The sequence below is a fragment of the Chionomys nivalis genome, chromosome 2 (assembly GCF_950005125.1).
Source record: "Chionomys nivalis chromosome 2, mChiNiv1.1, whole genome shotgun sequence".
Classification (NCBI taxonomy): Eukaryota; Metazoa; Chordata; class Mammalia; order Rodentia; family Cricetidae; genus Chionomys; species Chionomys nivalis.
Genome location: NC_080087.1, coordinates 76,680,137 through 76,695,682, shown reverse-complemented (window position 1 = coordinate 76,695,682; position 15,546 = coordinate 76,680,137). Strand labels below are relative to the sequence as shown.

At 43.2% G+C, this 15,546-nt stretch overlaps 1 protein-coding gene across 1 annotated transcript in view; it reads left to right on the top strand.

Moving 5' to 3' along the window:
* The window catches only part of LOC130868763 (pregnancy-specific glycoprotein 22-like), a 163,508-nt gene that overhangs the window by 98,641 nt on the left and 49,321 nt on the right, over positions 1 to 15,546 (top strand). The window contains exon 6 of the mRNA XM_057760825.1: positions 246 to 365. Coding sequence (XP_057616808.1) covers positions 246 to 365 — 120 coding nt within the window. The remainder of the gene's footprint in view (positions 1 to 245; positions 366 to 15,546) is intronic.

Genomic DNA, 15,546 nt, shown 5'->3' with positions numbered 1-15,546 from the left:
AAGCATAAGAGATGAACACAGCAATGATCATGTACTGTGTTTGCTAATACATTGAAACTGAGACAAGAAAACAATGCTTGAATCAGAGTAACATATTTCCTGTGCAGTAGATACAAAGCCAAGATATGTATATAGCCACAGCTCCCAAAATCCCCCTCTCCCCGGGAAAGTTTAGAAAGTATGAGCTAAGAGGATCTGGTTGAACTCTCTGGACTACTGTCATTTGGTAATTCTCTTTTTTTCAGAGCCTGTGACACAGCCCTTTGTGCAAATCACTGACACCACAGTTGCAGGAGGTGATTCTGTGACCTTCACCTGCATTTCACCTGACACTGATGTCTCCATCCGTTGGATTTTCAATAACAGTACTCTATACCTCACAGAGAGGATGACTCTGTCCCCAACGAAGTGTGGACTCAGAATAAGTCCTGTCAAGAGAATAGATACTGGAAAATATCAGTGTGAGGTCTCCAACCACTTCAGTTCGAAGACCAGTCTCCCAGTTTCCTGGCCGTGATGAGTGAGTGATCTCTCCTCTCATCCCACAGTAGAATCCTGACATTTCCTTATCAGTGAGGTACAAAATGTTAAAAAGTTGTGTGGTTAAAATGATTAGTTATTACTCAGGTACAGCTGACATGGAGACTCACACATGTGTACAAGGGAAGGCCAGGATTTATTTATTTATTTATTTTTATTTTTTTTTTAATTTTTATTTTTATTCTTTTTTAATTAAAATTTCCACCTGCTCCCCGTTTCCCATTTCCCTCCCCTCCTCCCAAATATTGCCCCCTCCCCCAAATCCCCTCCCCCATCCCCACTTCTCTTCTCCTCCCCCCACACCATTCCCCCTCCCTCTCGATACTGAAGAGCAGTCCAAATTCCCACTTATATCTAGGTCCAGGAAGGTGAGCGTCCAAACAGGCTAAGCTCCCACAAAGCCAGTTCATGTATTAGGATCGAAACCTAGTGCCATTGTCCTTGGCTTCTCATCAGCCTTCATTGTCCAGAAGGCCAGGATTTAAAATGAGGTTTTCTTAAAAGAAATATAAAACATCAATATGATAAACAAAAATTCAAAGGCTGTAAGTGCTTACTTAGGTTGTGGTTCCAATATGTAGCAATCCCTCAGAATTCATGGAAACTAATTATAGAAGCCCTCAAACTTTTGGATGCTCTGAATCTTCTGTGGAAATGGTGCATTGTTTGCATTGAGAAAAACAGTCTCTCATATGCTCAAATACATTCCTTTTTTAACTCATTCACCTAAGTCCAATGCGCCTGCACAGCAGTCATCCATGTGAAGTGAGGAAGAGTGACAAGGAGGAGGGTCTGCCCATGCTTCACTGTCGACATAGCTGGTTTCTAAAGAGCTTTGATGCACAGATTTGAAACAGTCCACACGCGGGCAGATCATTCACCGTGGGACCTTTCTCATTAGTGTTTTTCCTGTTAATATGCATTTCTGTTTCTTTTCCCAGGGAGACACATGGGTCCAAATTGAGTCTCCCTTGCTACTTAGCTGCTTTGTGCATTTGACAAACAGGACATCTGATTGTGCACAATATTAGCTTACAGTAGTAGAGCTCAGATGTGTATGTTTGTTCACCAGTTCCAAAAAACATCTGTAGAATCTTTAGGATTTTCCAAAAGTAAGTCCTTGTCACCTGCAGATCTATTTTCCACCAATTAACTGGCCAACATTTACTTATTTGTGTTGCCTGATTTTTCTGTCTAGGACATCTAAGAGAATACTGAAGAAAAGTGGCCACCTCAGCTTCCTTGTGTTGATCCTGTTGTTAGAAGTAACCTGTCAGAGTCTCTACTGAGTACTGAGCTGGCAGTGGTTTTTCACCTGTGCCCCAAATACACTGGCCTCTCCTCTACACCTGATCTATGTGTTTTCATCATTAAAAAAATTTCACTTTTATCAAGTGTCTTTATTGATTTAGTTTTATGAGTTATTCATGGAAGTAACCCATATTTTGTGTTTCTTCATCTCTGTAGGTTCTGGGCTTCTAGGTATTTGTGTGTTTCGTGTAAGTCAATTACCCCTAATAACTGTTGAGTAGTCATGGAAATTGTAGTAATCTGAAAAATGAACAGCAAGTTCTCAGATTTCATTTCTGGTTTTAATAAAGTTATTCTTTTAAAATAAAGTTAATCTAATTAAAGGTTGTCAATGCCATTAATCACTTTGAAGAATGAACTCTTTTCTTTTTATTGAGGATAGATTTTTTTCATACAAAATATACTGTTTATAGTTTCTACTCTCTCAAAACTTCCCAGTTCCTCCTCACATCCCCTACCATAAGGACCCACTCCCTTGTTTCTCTCATTAGAGAAGAATAAGCCTCTAAGAGATAATAACAAAAGATGACAAAATAAAATATAGTAAGATGAAACAAAAACTATTCTATTGATGTTGAACCCTCCTTCAGGAGCAAAAGAGTCTCATGAGAAGACACAAGAGTCAGAGACCCACTTTTTCTCAGAATCAGGAGTCTTCTAAAAATACTAAGCCAATAGCTATAATACACATACAGAGGACCTGGTGTCAACCCGTGTAGTCCCTGTGCATGCAGACCTGATGCAGAAACCTTTTCTTTGAGGACTAGACCTTATAGAATTTGAAGATTTGATGCAAAGTAGCAACAGAGGAAAACAATCAGTTGTCCTACCTAGTTGTGATTCCCACAAGTGACATCAATGGCCAGCATGGCCAGATGTCCCTAAATGTGCAAGAGTGACAGTTATCTCTTGGAGGTAATAAAAAACTGTCTAATTGGACTTGAGGCTCCTCAGAAGGAGGAAAATCATGACTGGTCTTGGAATGCAATCAACTGTACATTGATGGTGATTTATTCTATAGGTCCCAGAGGAGAAACCATAATGACCACTTTCCTAAACCAGTTGAATTTCTAGGTTCATTCTAAATATAAATTCTTATTCCCACAGACAAGCATAGCTCTAGCCCTACATTAAAGTTTTTGTTTTTGCACAGGGGCCACCAAAAAATCCAAAACTAATCCAAATGCAGCAAACAATAGGTATATGTTTAGGAATGTCCCCCATAGACTCACATGTGTGAGTGCTTGGTATGTATAGGAATGTTCCCCATAGACTCACATGTGTGAATGTTTGGTATGTATAGGAATGTCCCCTATAGACTCACATGTGTGAGTGCTTGGTGGTATGTCTAGGAATGTCCCCCATATACTCACATGTGTGAATGCTTGGTGGTATGTATAGGAATGTCCCCTATTTTTTGCCCATGGTAGTATGTATAGGAATGTCACCACATTTTTTTGCCCATGATGATAATGGACTAAGATTTTGAAACTCTAAGTAACCCCCAATTGTTTTCTTTAATAAAAGTTGCCATGATCTTGGTGTCTCTTCACAGCAAGAAAACTTTGACTAAGACAGACACTGTGGGGGTGTCCAGTCCTACTTGATTTATATATAACACAACACCTTTGTTTGAGGGTCAGGGAGCATCTCAGAACAGAATCGGAAATATTGGAAGGGCCAGAAGACATTTTGTCTACTGTGAGATTGTGTCTTCTATATTTTATCAGGATACTACACCCAAGAAATTGAATAATATGACTGTATAAATAGACCTCCAAATGACAATACCAATTGTCATCCAAAAAATAGATGGGGACATTACAAGATATTCCACATCTACATAACAAACTCCAGGTAAAGACAGAGAATGATATTAAAAGCAGAAAAATAAAAACTTTTAAAAATTTATCAGTATAAAGAAAGTTTAACTAATGAAAACAGCCAACTGTGGTTGACACATACGGACATGTACAGCTGTAACCATTGTCATTCTGGGATCTGCACACAGTGGCAGAGACAAAATATTTCCCAATGGATTTTTGCTGTTTCTACCAGAATCCTGATGGACACATGATATTTTGTTAATTTTAATTTAAGTTTTATGCTACATTAGGGTTTAAGCAGTTAAAGCAGGTGATGGGAGCCACAAGCACTATGCAGAAAAGTACAGTGACAGACCACTAGATAGACTCACAGGAGTGTACACTATAATGAGCAACCCGATTTGCAGAGCTTCAGGAACACTTGTCTTTTGGAAAGTCACTGTCAATTCTGTAGATAATACCTTAGGAGATGAACTGTTAACACCTTTACCCTTTCATAAAACATGTTTCATTACCCTAAATTACTTTCTTACACCTTCATCACTTACTTAATCATCTGCATCCTGGAGATGCAGACTCTCAGAACTTAACATTTCCTCTGTGCTTGCTTAAGCTCTCATGTTCTCAAACCTTTATGATACTTACTTTCCTTGAAATAACTGCCAGGAATCTGTAGCCGATCTGGTGATCCTTTTCGTTTCGACTGTACCTTCAAAACGTAAAACTTTCTCAAACCCTCAAAACTTCCCTACATGACCCTTTTTTCAAAACTCTCTTAACTTTTACATCCTTAGACAACACTTTCTCTTCCCACATCAGCTGCCAGAACACAACAGGGTTCCTTGTGGTTCCTTTTTCTAGGATGTTCCCTGGCCTATTGTCCATCCTCCCGACAAGAGGTGCCCTGATCTTTTTCTAACTTCTTCTTGTTCTCTCGGGGACCCTACCCTACCCGGGCCAGATGAGGGAGTTATCCTTGCCTCTCCTATGGTTTTGCAGCGGATGCAGCCAGCGGCATTTGGACCACACTGCGAGCTTGCCTTTCATCTGCAGCTACTCTTGCTCTTCTAGACTTCTCCCTTTCTGCTGCTGTAGCCATTTCCTGTCTTCTACTTTCTTCCATCTTTAATCTAGCTAGTCTGTCTTCAGGAGGCTCCCTCTATTTTATACCTTGTTTGCTACCACAAGTAACACATTTATTGATTTGCTGGTTAGGCCATCTATCTTTTGGAGCCTCCTTCTACTATCTACTCTTGCTTTATTAACAAAAGCTAGGATCACCACCTCCTCCCCCGTGGCATTTAGGAGCATTGGGGGTCTGAGGACTTGGGATCTTTGAGGGTGTTCATAGCATCCCCCAAGGCAAATAATTTTGGAGGTCCCCTCAGACTGGTGGTGAGCAGTGGCTTTTGCCAAGACAGGAGGCCCACAAGCAGGTCTTCTCAGATGTTGATGTAGGGACCCTGATCCAGGAGGCCAGGTCATCCATAGATGACTTCTTTGGCCCTGGTAATGAGACATGGGTTTAATGTGCCCTCCTTAGGCCAGTTAGTCTGCTGGGATTGCCACCCCATTTCACAGAGTATCCGGAGTCAGCCGGCCCTTAGGCATTTCCATCCATCTCATAGACCACAGTCCCCGATATCCTTAAAATTGTCAAGGAAAAGGTTCAGAGGGATGGGAGGGTGACTAGACTTCCCACCCTTTATTTCAGGGTGTTCTAACCACACTAACAAGACAAACAAAGCCAAAGGTGCACACACAATCACAGACAATACTGGTGGTTGTGTAAAAATTTGGAAGTGGGACCCCAGATTAACAGTTTGTGGTCATGGACTGCTTTACCTTTTCAGAGGTACTAGAGGGATCCGATACCCCTTCAGAAGGCTTCTGACCATTGGCAGGATCCTGGGGCATCCCTCAGTCTCTCAGCCAGGGATCCTTCAGTATGTCTGTTTGAGATCTTAGCACTAAACACACTCAGAGATGTACACACAGTGTCAGACAAATTAATTGGCCATGTATGAATCTTTTCTTTTACCAGAAAAAAACTACAGAAAAACAACACACCAGACAGTGTACTAATGCACTGTGCAAAGGAGAAAAAAGGAAGGAACCCCCCCCCCCCCAAATCAGTGACAGCCACTTTTGCCGTGAGTCCTGTTTTGTAACAGAGTGACCTACTTACAGATATCAACTAGACTCAATTACTAGTCAACTACCCCACTAGGTCCTATACACACAGATGTCAACTAGCTCCATGTACCAGTTAACTGGGCCTCTGCTGTTACATACAGATGATATACAGGTAACTTTCTTCCTAAACCTCAGATCTCACAGAGGATTAATGCATGCATGGATTTAAACCTTAGATGCCACACCCATTTAACTCTTGCAGGGTTTTTGTCATATTCCTAGATATTAAAATTGGTGGCTAACCCCTGCACTATACATGAACTCGTCCTCTTAGATGTTAAGGAAGGATGGCTCGAGAGCAATCTGCTTAAGTTGCCTGGGGAAAAGAGGAAAAGAGAAAAAGGAAGCTACCTGTTTAGTTGGTGCCTTTAAAACTTACCGGATGTTATACTCGAATTCCCGAACTGGAATCAAAACCAAGAGACCAATTCCAATGCCAAAATGAAATCTTTATTCATGAGATGACTCAGGTCCTTCCCTCCATCAGAAGCAGTAGGGCAGTGACAACAGCAAGCAGCCGCCCCAGGAACAGCACAGGAGAGACCCAGAGTAGGGAAAAACACGGGTTTTTATAAAGGGCAGAGGCTCTGGGAATTCCCAGCCTCAGAGACTGTGATTGGCTGCCCCCTATAGGTGAGAGAGGGAATGCCAGGCTCCCAGATTGGAGATTGGCTGTTCTCTGTTTATGTAAGTGGGCTTTCTAGGCATCTGGAATTCCCAACTGCCTACTGCCTGAGGTTCTGATTGGTATGTTTTCCCTGCTCAGGGATTGACTGGTTTCCAGTAAGGGGCAGAAATGGCTCCATTTCTGGTGTTAAACTGTGTTTCGTTTCCTGTTTCTTTCTATCTTTTTAACGCTATTTTCGGGATCAGAGTGAGTATCTTTGATATGCTCTGAATCTGGGAGTTCAGAGAGTTCTTTTGGTCCTAGTTTCATGGTTCGGGGGCTTCTGTCCAGCTCTAGGCTTGGGGTCAAAGTGTCTCTTCCTCTGGCTCTGGTCCTGTTTTCAGGTTGTATTTCTCTCCCTGGGTCAGGGCTTGGAGTCTAGTTGTTTCAGGTCTGTGTGGGGGCTGCGGATCAGGGATTTTCTGTGGCCTGGGTCTCTCACAGGGTATTTTTTTCTTCTGTCCATATGAAGCCACCTTCTTACATAGGCTTTGGAGGTTGTGGTACAGCATCAAAAGGTAAAATAGTGGCAGGGATGTTCAGTGTTTCTGGATTTCAGGAGATTGATTCCAGAATACCTTGCTATGAAAGACACAGCTCACACAGTAATACAGCTTGACACAGAGTTTGGGAAGCACATAACCATGGAAAACACTTGCTTTGGATACATATCTGACAGCAGCAGCTTCTCTAATGCTCCAAGTGATGAACTTTCAAATGGTCTTGTCTTTAGGCCCACACAGGCACAGTTTGTGTATTAATTTGTCACTATTGTTGTTTCTTTTGTTTTTGTGGTCTTGGAGCCAAGACACAAAAGAGAGCCATTAAACATTTTTAAATGCCCTGTTCGTAAGTTCTACAACAAGTTACAGGCTGATTATTTATGAACTGTCTGAGCTAAATGATTCTTGCTTGTCTTTAGTTGCTTTCTTTGGGCTTAACCTCGAAAACATACAGGAAGCTAAACAAGTTTGAATTCTGCAATATATTTAGCATGACTACAAATATAGTTCATAAAATATTAAAGAATTTGATTATTTATGAGGTGACTGACCATTACCTTTCATGGCTTAATTTTCTTGAACAGTTTATAAAAATTTAGTAGATTTTATTAATTAGATTTATTTATTTATTTTACCTTCTGACCTTACTTTCCCCCTCCTCTCAATCCTTTGTCCTCCCCTCTGCTGCCCCCCTATCCAGCCCTTCTCCTTTTCTGTTCAGAGGATAGGTTCATGGATTTCAAAAAAAGGCATATAAATTTGCAATAGGATTAAGCATCTTGCCTTGTGTTCAGGTTGGGAAAGGCAATTCAGTATGAACAATAGATTGTCAAAAGCAAGCTAAAGCATTAGGGATAGATCCTGTTCCCACTGTAAGGAGTCCCATGAGTAGACCAAGCTACACAACTGTCACATACATATTAGAGGACCTAGGACAGTGCTATGCAGGTGGCCCTGGTTTTCAGTTCAGTCTCTGTGGGCTCCTATGAGCACAAGTTAGTAGATTCTGTAAATCTTCTTGTGATGTCATTGATGCCTCTAAATCACAGAATCCTTCTACCTACTCTTCACCAGGATTCCTTGAGTTCAGCCTAGAATGGGTTGAATGGAGCAACAGAGGAAACAGAAAACAAGCCAAGAATGAAGTTGTGGGGTCTATGGCTAAAAAGTTCAGAGGAGTCATAACCTCAGCCTCATTGAACATCAGTGTACACAACACCTGACTGAGGGCAGTGAGGGGCAGCTATGGAGACACTCCCAGAGATCTCCATACAGAGGAAATGAAATAATCAGGGGTACTTTGTGAATGTAGGTTATGTTGTTGACTTCTAGAAACACTCACACCTACGTCATTAGGCTGAGTGAAGAATCCACCTGCTTAGGATGAAGACTGCTATCTTTCCACCAAGCACAATGATCTTTGTGATCACTTTTTCTCTTTTCCCTTTCAACCTCCATTTCTACTTGCTGCAACCCTCTCAGCTCTGGACAACTCAAATTAGAGCAGTTTCATGGAATAATGCTAAAGGCAAAAGTGTTCTCATTCTTTATAATTATGCAGATCTGTGAACATGTTCCTGGTATGAATTGGTGCAGTGCATCCAGATGTTTAAAATCAAATAAAATAGCAGAACCACAAATTACATTTCTTTGGGGCCTGCACCGAGCAGAAGAGATATGGAGTACACCGCTCATTCCCTTTGTCCAGGGCACAATAGTGAAAGAAGCAGAACTGTACCCATTAGGTTCTTTAAACAGAGATTTGGAAAATTAAAAGTATGCTTAAATAACTCCATGTAAACTGTAAGTGATTCTTCAAGGCAACCAACCAGCTTCTGAGTGTGTCTTATCCTACTGGATACAATGGACCCTCAGGACTGGGCTGTGCCTGATACCCATTCCAGTGCTTTGTGCTCCCATACTGCAGTGTGGGCCCTTCCAGTGGGTTGGTCACACACAGGGTAGACAAACTGCAACAGTTCAGAACTCCTCACCTGCCTTTACCTACAGAGTGGAGGACCTGTGCTGAGTAAACTCAGCCCCAGGATGTTAGCTGTAACTGAGATACTTGAAGTTCTCACCATGCACATGTTCCCAGAAAGACTCTGTGGGATTCGGGCAGACCCTGACTGATGAAGCTATGAGATCTTCTCAGAGAGTACCAGGAAGCCCCAGCTACAAATCTCTGATCTTATCCTGGACTCCATATGACTCATGGGAGTTTTTTGTAACTGCATGGTTTTCATTTCCTGTGAGAGCTAACAGAGAACAAGGCTTTATTGATATGTGGAGCCAGCCAGTACTGGTTGTGAGAGCTATGGTTAGCTTATGTCTCTTGGATTATCTAACCCAGTGACACTGCTTAGAGAGCATAGCTGGTCAGGTGCCCAAATCATAAACTAACTGTCCGTATGGAATTATGAGACCTCACAAGAGGGTCAGGGTCCCCAAAGAAGGAACAAAAGACTCTAATCTTTTTTTGCAAGTGTTTGCCCTTTGGGATCCAGCTCCAGAATTCTCTCCTGTGGGTAAATGGTAACACAGGTGCTGATCTGGACAGCTCCCAGATGTGAGGTGCAGTTCCTCTAGCAATCATTAGGTGGCTATCGAAGGAGAAGCAACACCTAGAAAAGTAGAAAAGGAGCTATGAGCTTAATTGTATCCTAGCTTCCACCTGTCCCTACAAACCTGAAGGTCACTGGCAATCTTCTCAGGTAACCTGTTCCTTCATGTGTTTCTAAGCATATTCCTCTACTAGAGGATATTGGTTACCGTCCCCTCCTTCCAGGAACCTCCCATGGGATATTCACTTACACAGAGCTTAGCTGCATCCCAGGAAAGACATGGAGAAATCCAAGGCATGGCGCAGTTACCCCAGGAAGTTGAAGGGTCCCTCTGGCCGTCTCCCTAGGCTGATATACTGCAGTCCTCTCTCCAGGACTCAGGTCACCCTCTGTTTCACAACCATATGCACCTTCTCACACAAATCCTCCATGACAATGCACCCTGAGTCCACTGAGAACAGGTCTGTCCCCTTTCCCAGCATCACTCAGCTGATCCCATTCTGACCTTCACAGACATACCTGACACCTCCCTTCAGGTTCTACATTCCATGTTCTCAGAGCTTTGAGAATCCACAGCAGACTAGGTGACCATCTAGAATTCTGTGCCATAAAGGACATGTCAGGAGAACATAGCAGAGGGCAGCCTTGGAGCAAAATGTTGCTGTCCTAGGGCACGGAGATGATTATAATCCTTGTTGCTCATGGCTTTTCGGGAGGACTGAAAAATATATAGAGAGACTATTATTGAGACCCCGGGGAGGACTAAGTGTTGTTGGACAGAGCATGGCTTTGGACAGCATCCTGGCAGTAGTCAGCATTACCCTGGGAAGAGGTTCTGCCTACCTGGTGTCTGAGCTTAGAGGACTGATGGCTACAGATCATGATGGGAGTGCCGGAACAAAAGGTGTTCTCATAGAGGGAGGAAAGAGTAGGCAGCAGTCTCCATGGACACTCACTATGCACTTCCCTGCGAAGAGTGAAGTCCCTGGTATTGGCTCCTGCACACACATGAGGAGAACCCTTTCGGATACTATGTGGGAAGAGGGGAGCTCAGAGACTAGGTGGAATTACTATGGTGGAAGATAGGGAAGGTTCCCTCAATTTTCCTCTGACTTCCATCTACGTGCTTTGACCTGCAGTCATCTATACACACAGCATATTACACAACTGCACAAACACCACCACTCATACACACCCACTTCCTCGCACATTGCCCTCACATACGTAAGTTAATATAAGCTGGAGTTGTAACTGGTTTCATTAGCTCCACACATGGATTTTTCATTAATGCTTGGACATGCTTGAAAGGCCCTGGGACCTTCATTCTTCTATTCTCCCATTTGTATGTGAGCCTTTCAGGTATCCAGACTTCCAGAAAGATTTTTTTCTCAACAAGGCCCCAGCCATATTGGGTTGGAAGACAGACTAGGAAGATCATCTCTAAGGGAAGTCAGTACTCGACTGTATACAGAGAGCATAGAAATCAAAGAGGTTAGATTGTAAAGCCTGGGGGTCTGTAGAGGAAGAGGTCAGTAAAGGCCTTCCCATCCCATTTTCTGATTGTGAGCAGCCTTGTTTGAACAGCGAGTGTGCAAACACACAAGGAGACAGTTCTACAGATGAAGTGATACAGTCAGGTACTCTGAGGTCATGGAGGTCATTTTCATTCTTCCTCTGAACTGGAAAGACTCCCACCCACCTCAGCTGAGTGATGGATCTAAACTTCTCCGTAAACAGGGCCCTTCTTTCCTCCAGAGAAAGGCTCCAATATTGATGAATTTGTTTCTCTTCTCTTCTATCCTCCATTTTAGCTTGAAGACACCCACCAACTACTTCCCAGCTTATTATTGAATGCTGCCCAATGTTGTTGAAGGAGAAACACTTTCTGAGTGGTTCTTAATATCCTGGAGAACCTTTGATACCTTTTTCTGCTACAAAGGGCAAACCATTGTTAACAGAAGTGAAATTGCACAGAATGTAAGAAGCACTAGAAAAGTATGCTGGGGTCGGGCGGTGGTGGCGCACGCCTTTAATCCCCGCACTCAGGAGGCAGAGGCAGGCGGATCTCTGTGAGTTCGAGGCCAGCCTGGTCTACAAGAGCTAGTTCCAGGACAGGAACCAAAAAGCTACGGAGAAACCCTGAATCGAAAATCCAAAAAAAAAAAAAAAAAAAAAAAAAAAGTATCCTGGGGCCTATTCCATGGACAGTTCCCAGGACACAAGTCAACTTTTCAGATGGAGTTGAGGCTTCACAGGGAGTGCAGGGTACCCACAGTGAGGGACAGTGGAGAAAGTTACTCCAGGCATCCGCTTTTCTTCAGGGGTCCAAGCTAGGGACTTGTCTCGTGCAGCTAAATAGGAACAGATGCTGCTGACTCGAGCAGCTTTTGCGTTCCAAGGACAGGGCATTGCTCATATCTAAGATTGACTCAGGGATATGACAATGATCATGCACTGTTTGAATTCGTGAGACTAAACAGAGTCCAGAAAGAGTGGTTGAATCAGGGTCACACAGGCCTTGGCTGTCAGATCTGACCCACAAGTAACCTCTCTACTTTCACAGCCCATTGTCTCCAGCCTGGACATTTTGAGATACCTGAAGGACTACTGTAATTTTTGCATCCTCCTCTTCTCTGCAGAGCCTGTGACATAGGCCTTTACCAAACTCAAAGACACCACAGACACAGTACAGACTCCTGTGATCCTTCCCTGCCTGGCAGCTGACTTTGGGATCTCCACAAGCTGAATCTTCAATAACTAGAGTCTGCATCTCACAGAGAGGATGACACTGGCCCTGAAAAAGCGCCGACTCTGCATAGATCCTGTCAGGAGGGAGGATGCTAGGGTGTACTGTGTGTTCTCTATTGCTGTCAGTACATAGTCCTGTCTCCTAGTCAGGATGGCAGTGATGAATGGGTGACCTCTCATGTCTCATCCTATAGCAGAGTGGGAGCATTTCTGCTTTTGGGTTTTGTATTTTGATTTTTTATTTATTGTATGCATCTTTCATATAATGTATCTTGATGCAATTCATTTCCCTGTCCCTTTGCATTCACTCTCCTCCCCTACACCCACCACAAAATAAAACAAAATAATAGAGAAAATAGGAAAGAAAAGGGGGAAACCTTAAAAAAAATCTCATCATGGAAGTTGCAGTGTGACACAGTGTGCCATGGAGTAAACACTTTTCTCCATGTATCTTTATTCCTAAGTGTTTATTTCAAAGATTCATTGTTCCGTCTCAAAGCCTTTGGTTTCTACTACACTATCTATTCTGGACCCTCAATGGATTCTTCTTGGATACTCTGATGCTGACCTGTGTTGTTGAGACCCTTCAGCTTTGGGTCTTCAGATTAGGTCCCTTGTGTTTCAGCAGATGATAGATTGGGTGGATAATGGGGCAGGCTAAGTCATAACCCTGGTTCTGGGCTTGGGGAGCTGTAGAGCTGGTCTGTCAGCCATCTCTCAGCCGTTCTAGCACCAGGGTGAGCTCTCTAGCACTGTCCCAGTTAATTCGCCTTTTATAACAATGATCAAAGGGCAGGGCCAGTTTCCTGCTTTCTCCCCCTCAGGCTCTGATCTCCCACACCCCTACCATAAGGACTAGCTCTATGGGTTTTTCTAGGTAATGCACATGGGCCACTTTTCCGAATGCTGCAGCTGGTGAGGGACAGGGCCACCCCTCCTTCTCTTATGACCCTAGGACCAAAACCTCTGCCTGTCTCAGAAATTGATGAGCATGAGGTAGGGGGAAGGCATCTCTCCTCTACTCATGCTACTACATGTCTGGTGAGTAATAGGTACATCTCTCCTTTGCTCATAACTGTGGGGCTGGGTCACCATCTGCTCCACCCACTGGTCAGTTCTGCTGTGCTGTCTTGCTGAGGGATGGGGACCATTTCCTGAGTGCTGCAGTTAGTAAGGGGGAGGGTCAGTTCTCTCAAATGTTGCAGGTGGTAAGTGAGGTTTGAAGATGAGTATGGGGGGCCACTCTTATCCTTCCACATTGTCATATGACAGAAAAGTGGTGAAACAGGTCTCCCACATTTTCTACTTTGGGGCTGGCTCACCTTGCCTCTGACAAGAGGGTTGACTATATTGTGTTCCCTATGTGAGGTGCAGGGCCTGTTCTCTCAAGTTTTGCAACTGGTGGCAAACAGGGACAACTTCCACAGGCTTGTGACCTCAGACACAGTTCTCACAAGTGCCTTAGTCATTAATATGTGGGAAGGGCAGGGGGAGGAGGAAAACTCTTCCACACCCATGCAATCACAGGACCAGTGGGTGATGGGGCCAGTCACCCTTGCTCACTACCTTAGGTCTGGCTCGCCTGTACCTGCAACAACAATACTGTATCCAATGTGTTCCCCAGACAAGTTTCAGGGCCTGTTCTCCCTTAGGTTTGTGATTGCGGTATATAAATAATTCTCCCATTCTTATGACCACAGGGATAACTGTCTCTTCTGACAAAGATGCTGATGGGCTGGGAGGGGAAAGGAGGATGGCATCTGTCCCATGTCTATGCTACAGAATTCAGATAAGTGATGGGGACAGCTCTCCCATGCTCACAACTTTGAGACTGGTCATATCTGTGCGAATATGGTTGGCTTTATTGTGCTTTGCTGGTGAGGAGCAGGGCCTGTTCTCCTGAGTTTCTCAGCTGGAGTGGGTCAGGGACAGCTCTCCTGCTCTTATGATCACAGAGCCAAATCTCCCATTAGCCTTAGGTGTTGATGGGCCAGTGTGAGGGTAACTTCCCATGGCTCATGCTGCCCCAATACAGATGAGAAATGGGGACGGCTTTCCTAAGCTCACAGCTTTGGTTCTGGCTCACCCACACCTGTACTAACAGTGTTGGATCTATTTTGCTGCCCTGGCAAATGCAGGTTCTGCTCTCCCAAGTGCTAATTCTACCAATCCAAGAGCGTGGTAGATCTTTCTATTTTCTGGTGTATTCTTCAGTTTCTTTCTTCAAAGATTTAAAGTTCTCGTCATACAGCACTTCCACTTGTTTAGTTAGAGTTACTCCAAGAAATTTTATGTTATTTGTGGCTATTGCGAAGGGTGATGTTTCTCTGATTTGTTTCTCAGCCCATTTATCATCTGTATAAAAGGAGGGCTACTAATTTTTTGACTTAGTCTTGTATCCTTCTACATTTCTGAAAGTGTTTATGATTTTTGAAGTTCCTTGGTAGAATTTTGGGGTCACATTTAAACTAATATATCATCAACAAATAGAGTTTGGCTTCTTTTCTGATTTGTATCCCTTTGACCTTATTTTGTTGTATTATTGCTCTAACTAGAACCTTAAGCACTATATTGAATAGGTATGGAGAGAGTGGACAACCTTGTCTTGTTCCTGATACCAGTGGGATTGCATTGAATTTCTATTTAGTTTGATGTTGGCTGTTAGCTTGCTCTATATTGTCTTGTCTGTATTTGTTTAGGTATGTTCTTTGTATCCCTGATCTCTCCAAAACCTTTATCATGAAGGTGTGTTGTATTTTGTCAAAAGCTTTTTAAGCATTTAATGAAATGATAATTTGTTTTTTTTCCAATTTGTTTATATGGTGGATTACATTGACAGATTTTTGTATGTTGAATCATCCCTGTATCTCTATATCAAAGATGACTTGATCATGGTGTGATGTGGGATTTCATTGGTCAATAAAGAAACTGCCTTGGCCCCTCTGATAGGGCAGAATTTAGATAGGCAGAGTAAACAGAATAGAATGCTGGGAGGAAGAGGAAGTGAGCTCAGATGCCATGCAGCTCATTGCCAGGGCAGATGCGATAAAGCTCCGACCCAAGATGGACGTAGGCTAGAATCTTCCTGGTAAGCGCACCTCAAGGTTCTACACACATTAATAGAAATGGGCCAGGCAGTGTTTAAAAGAATACAGTTTGTATGTTGTTATTTTGGGGCATAAGCTAGCCAG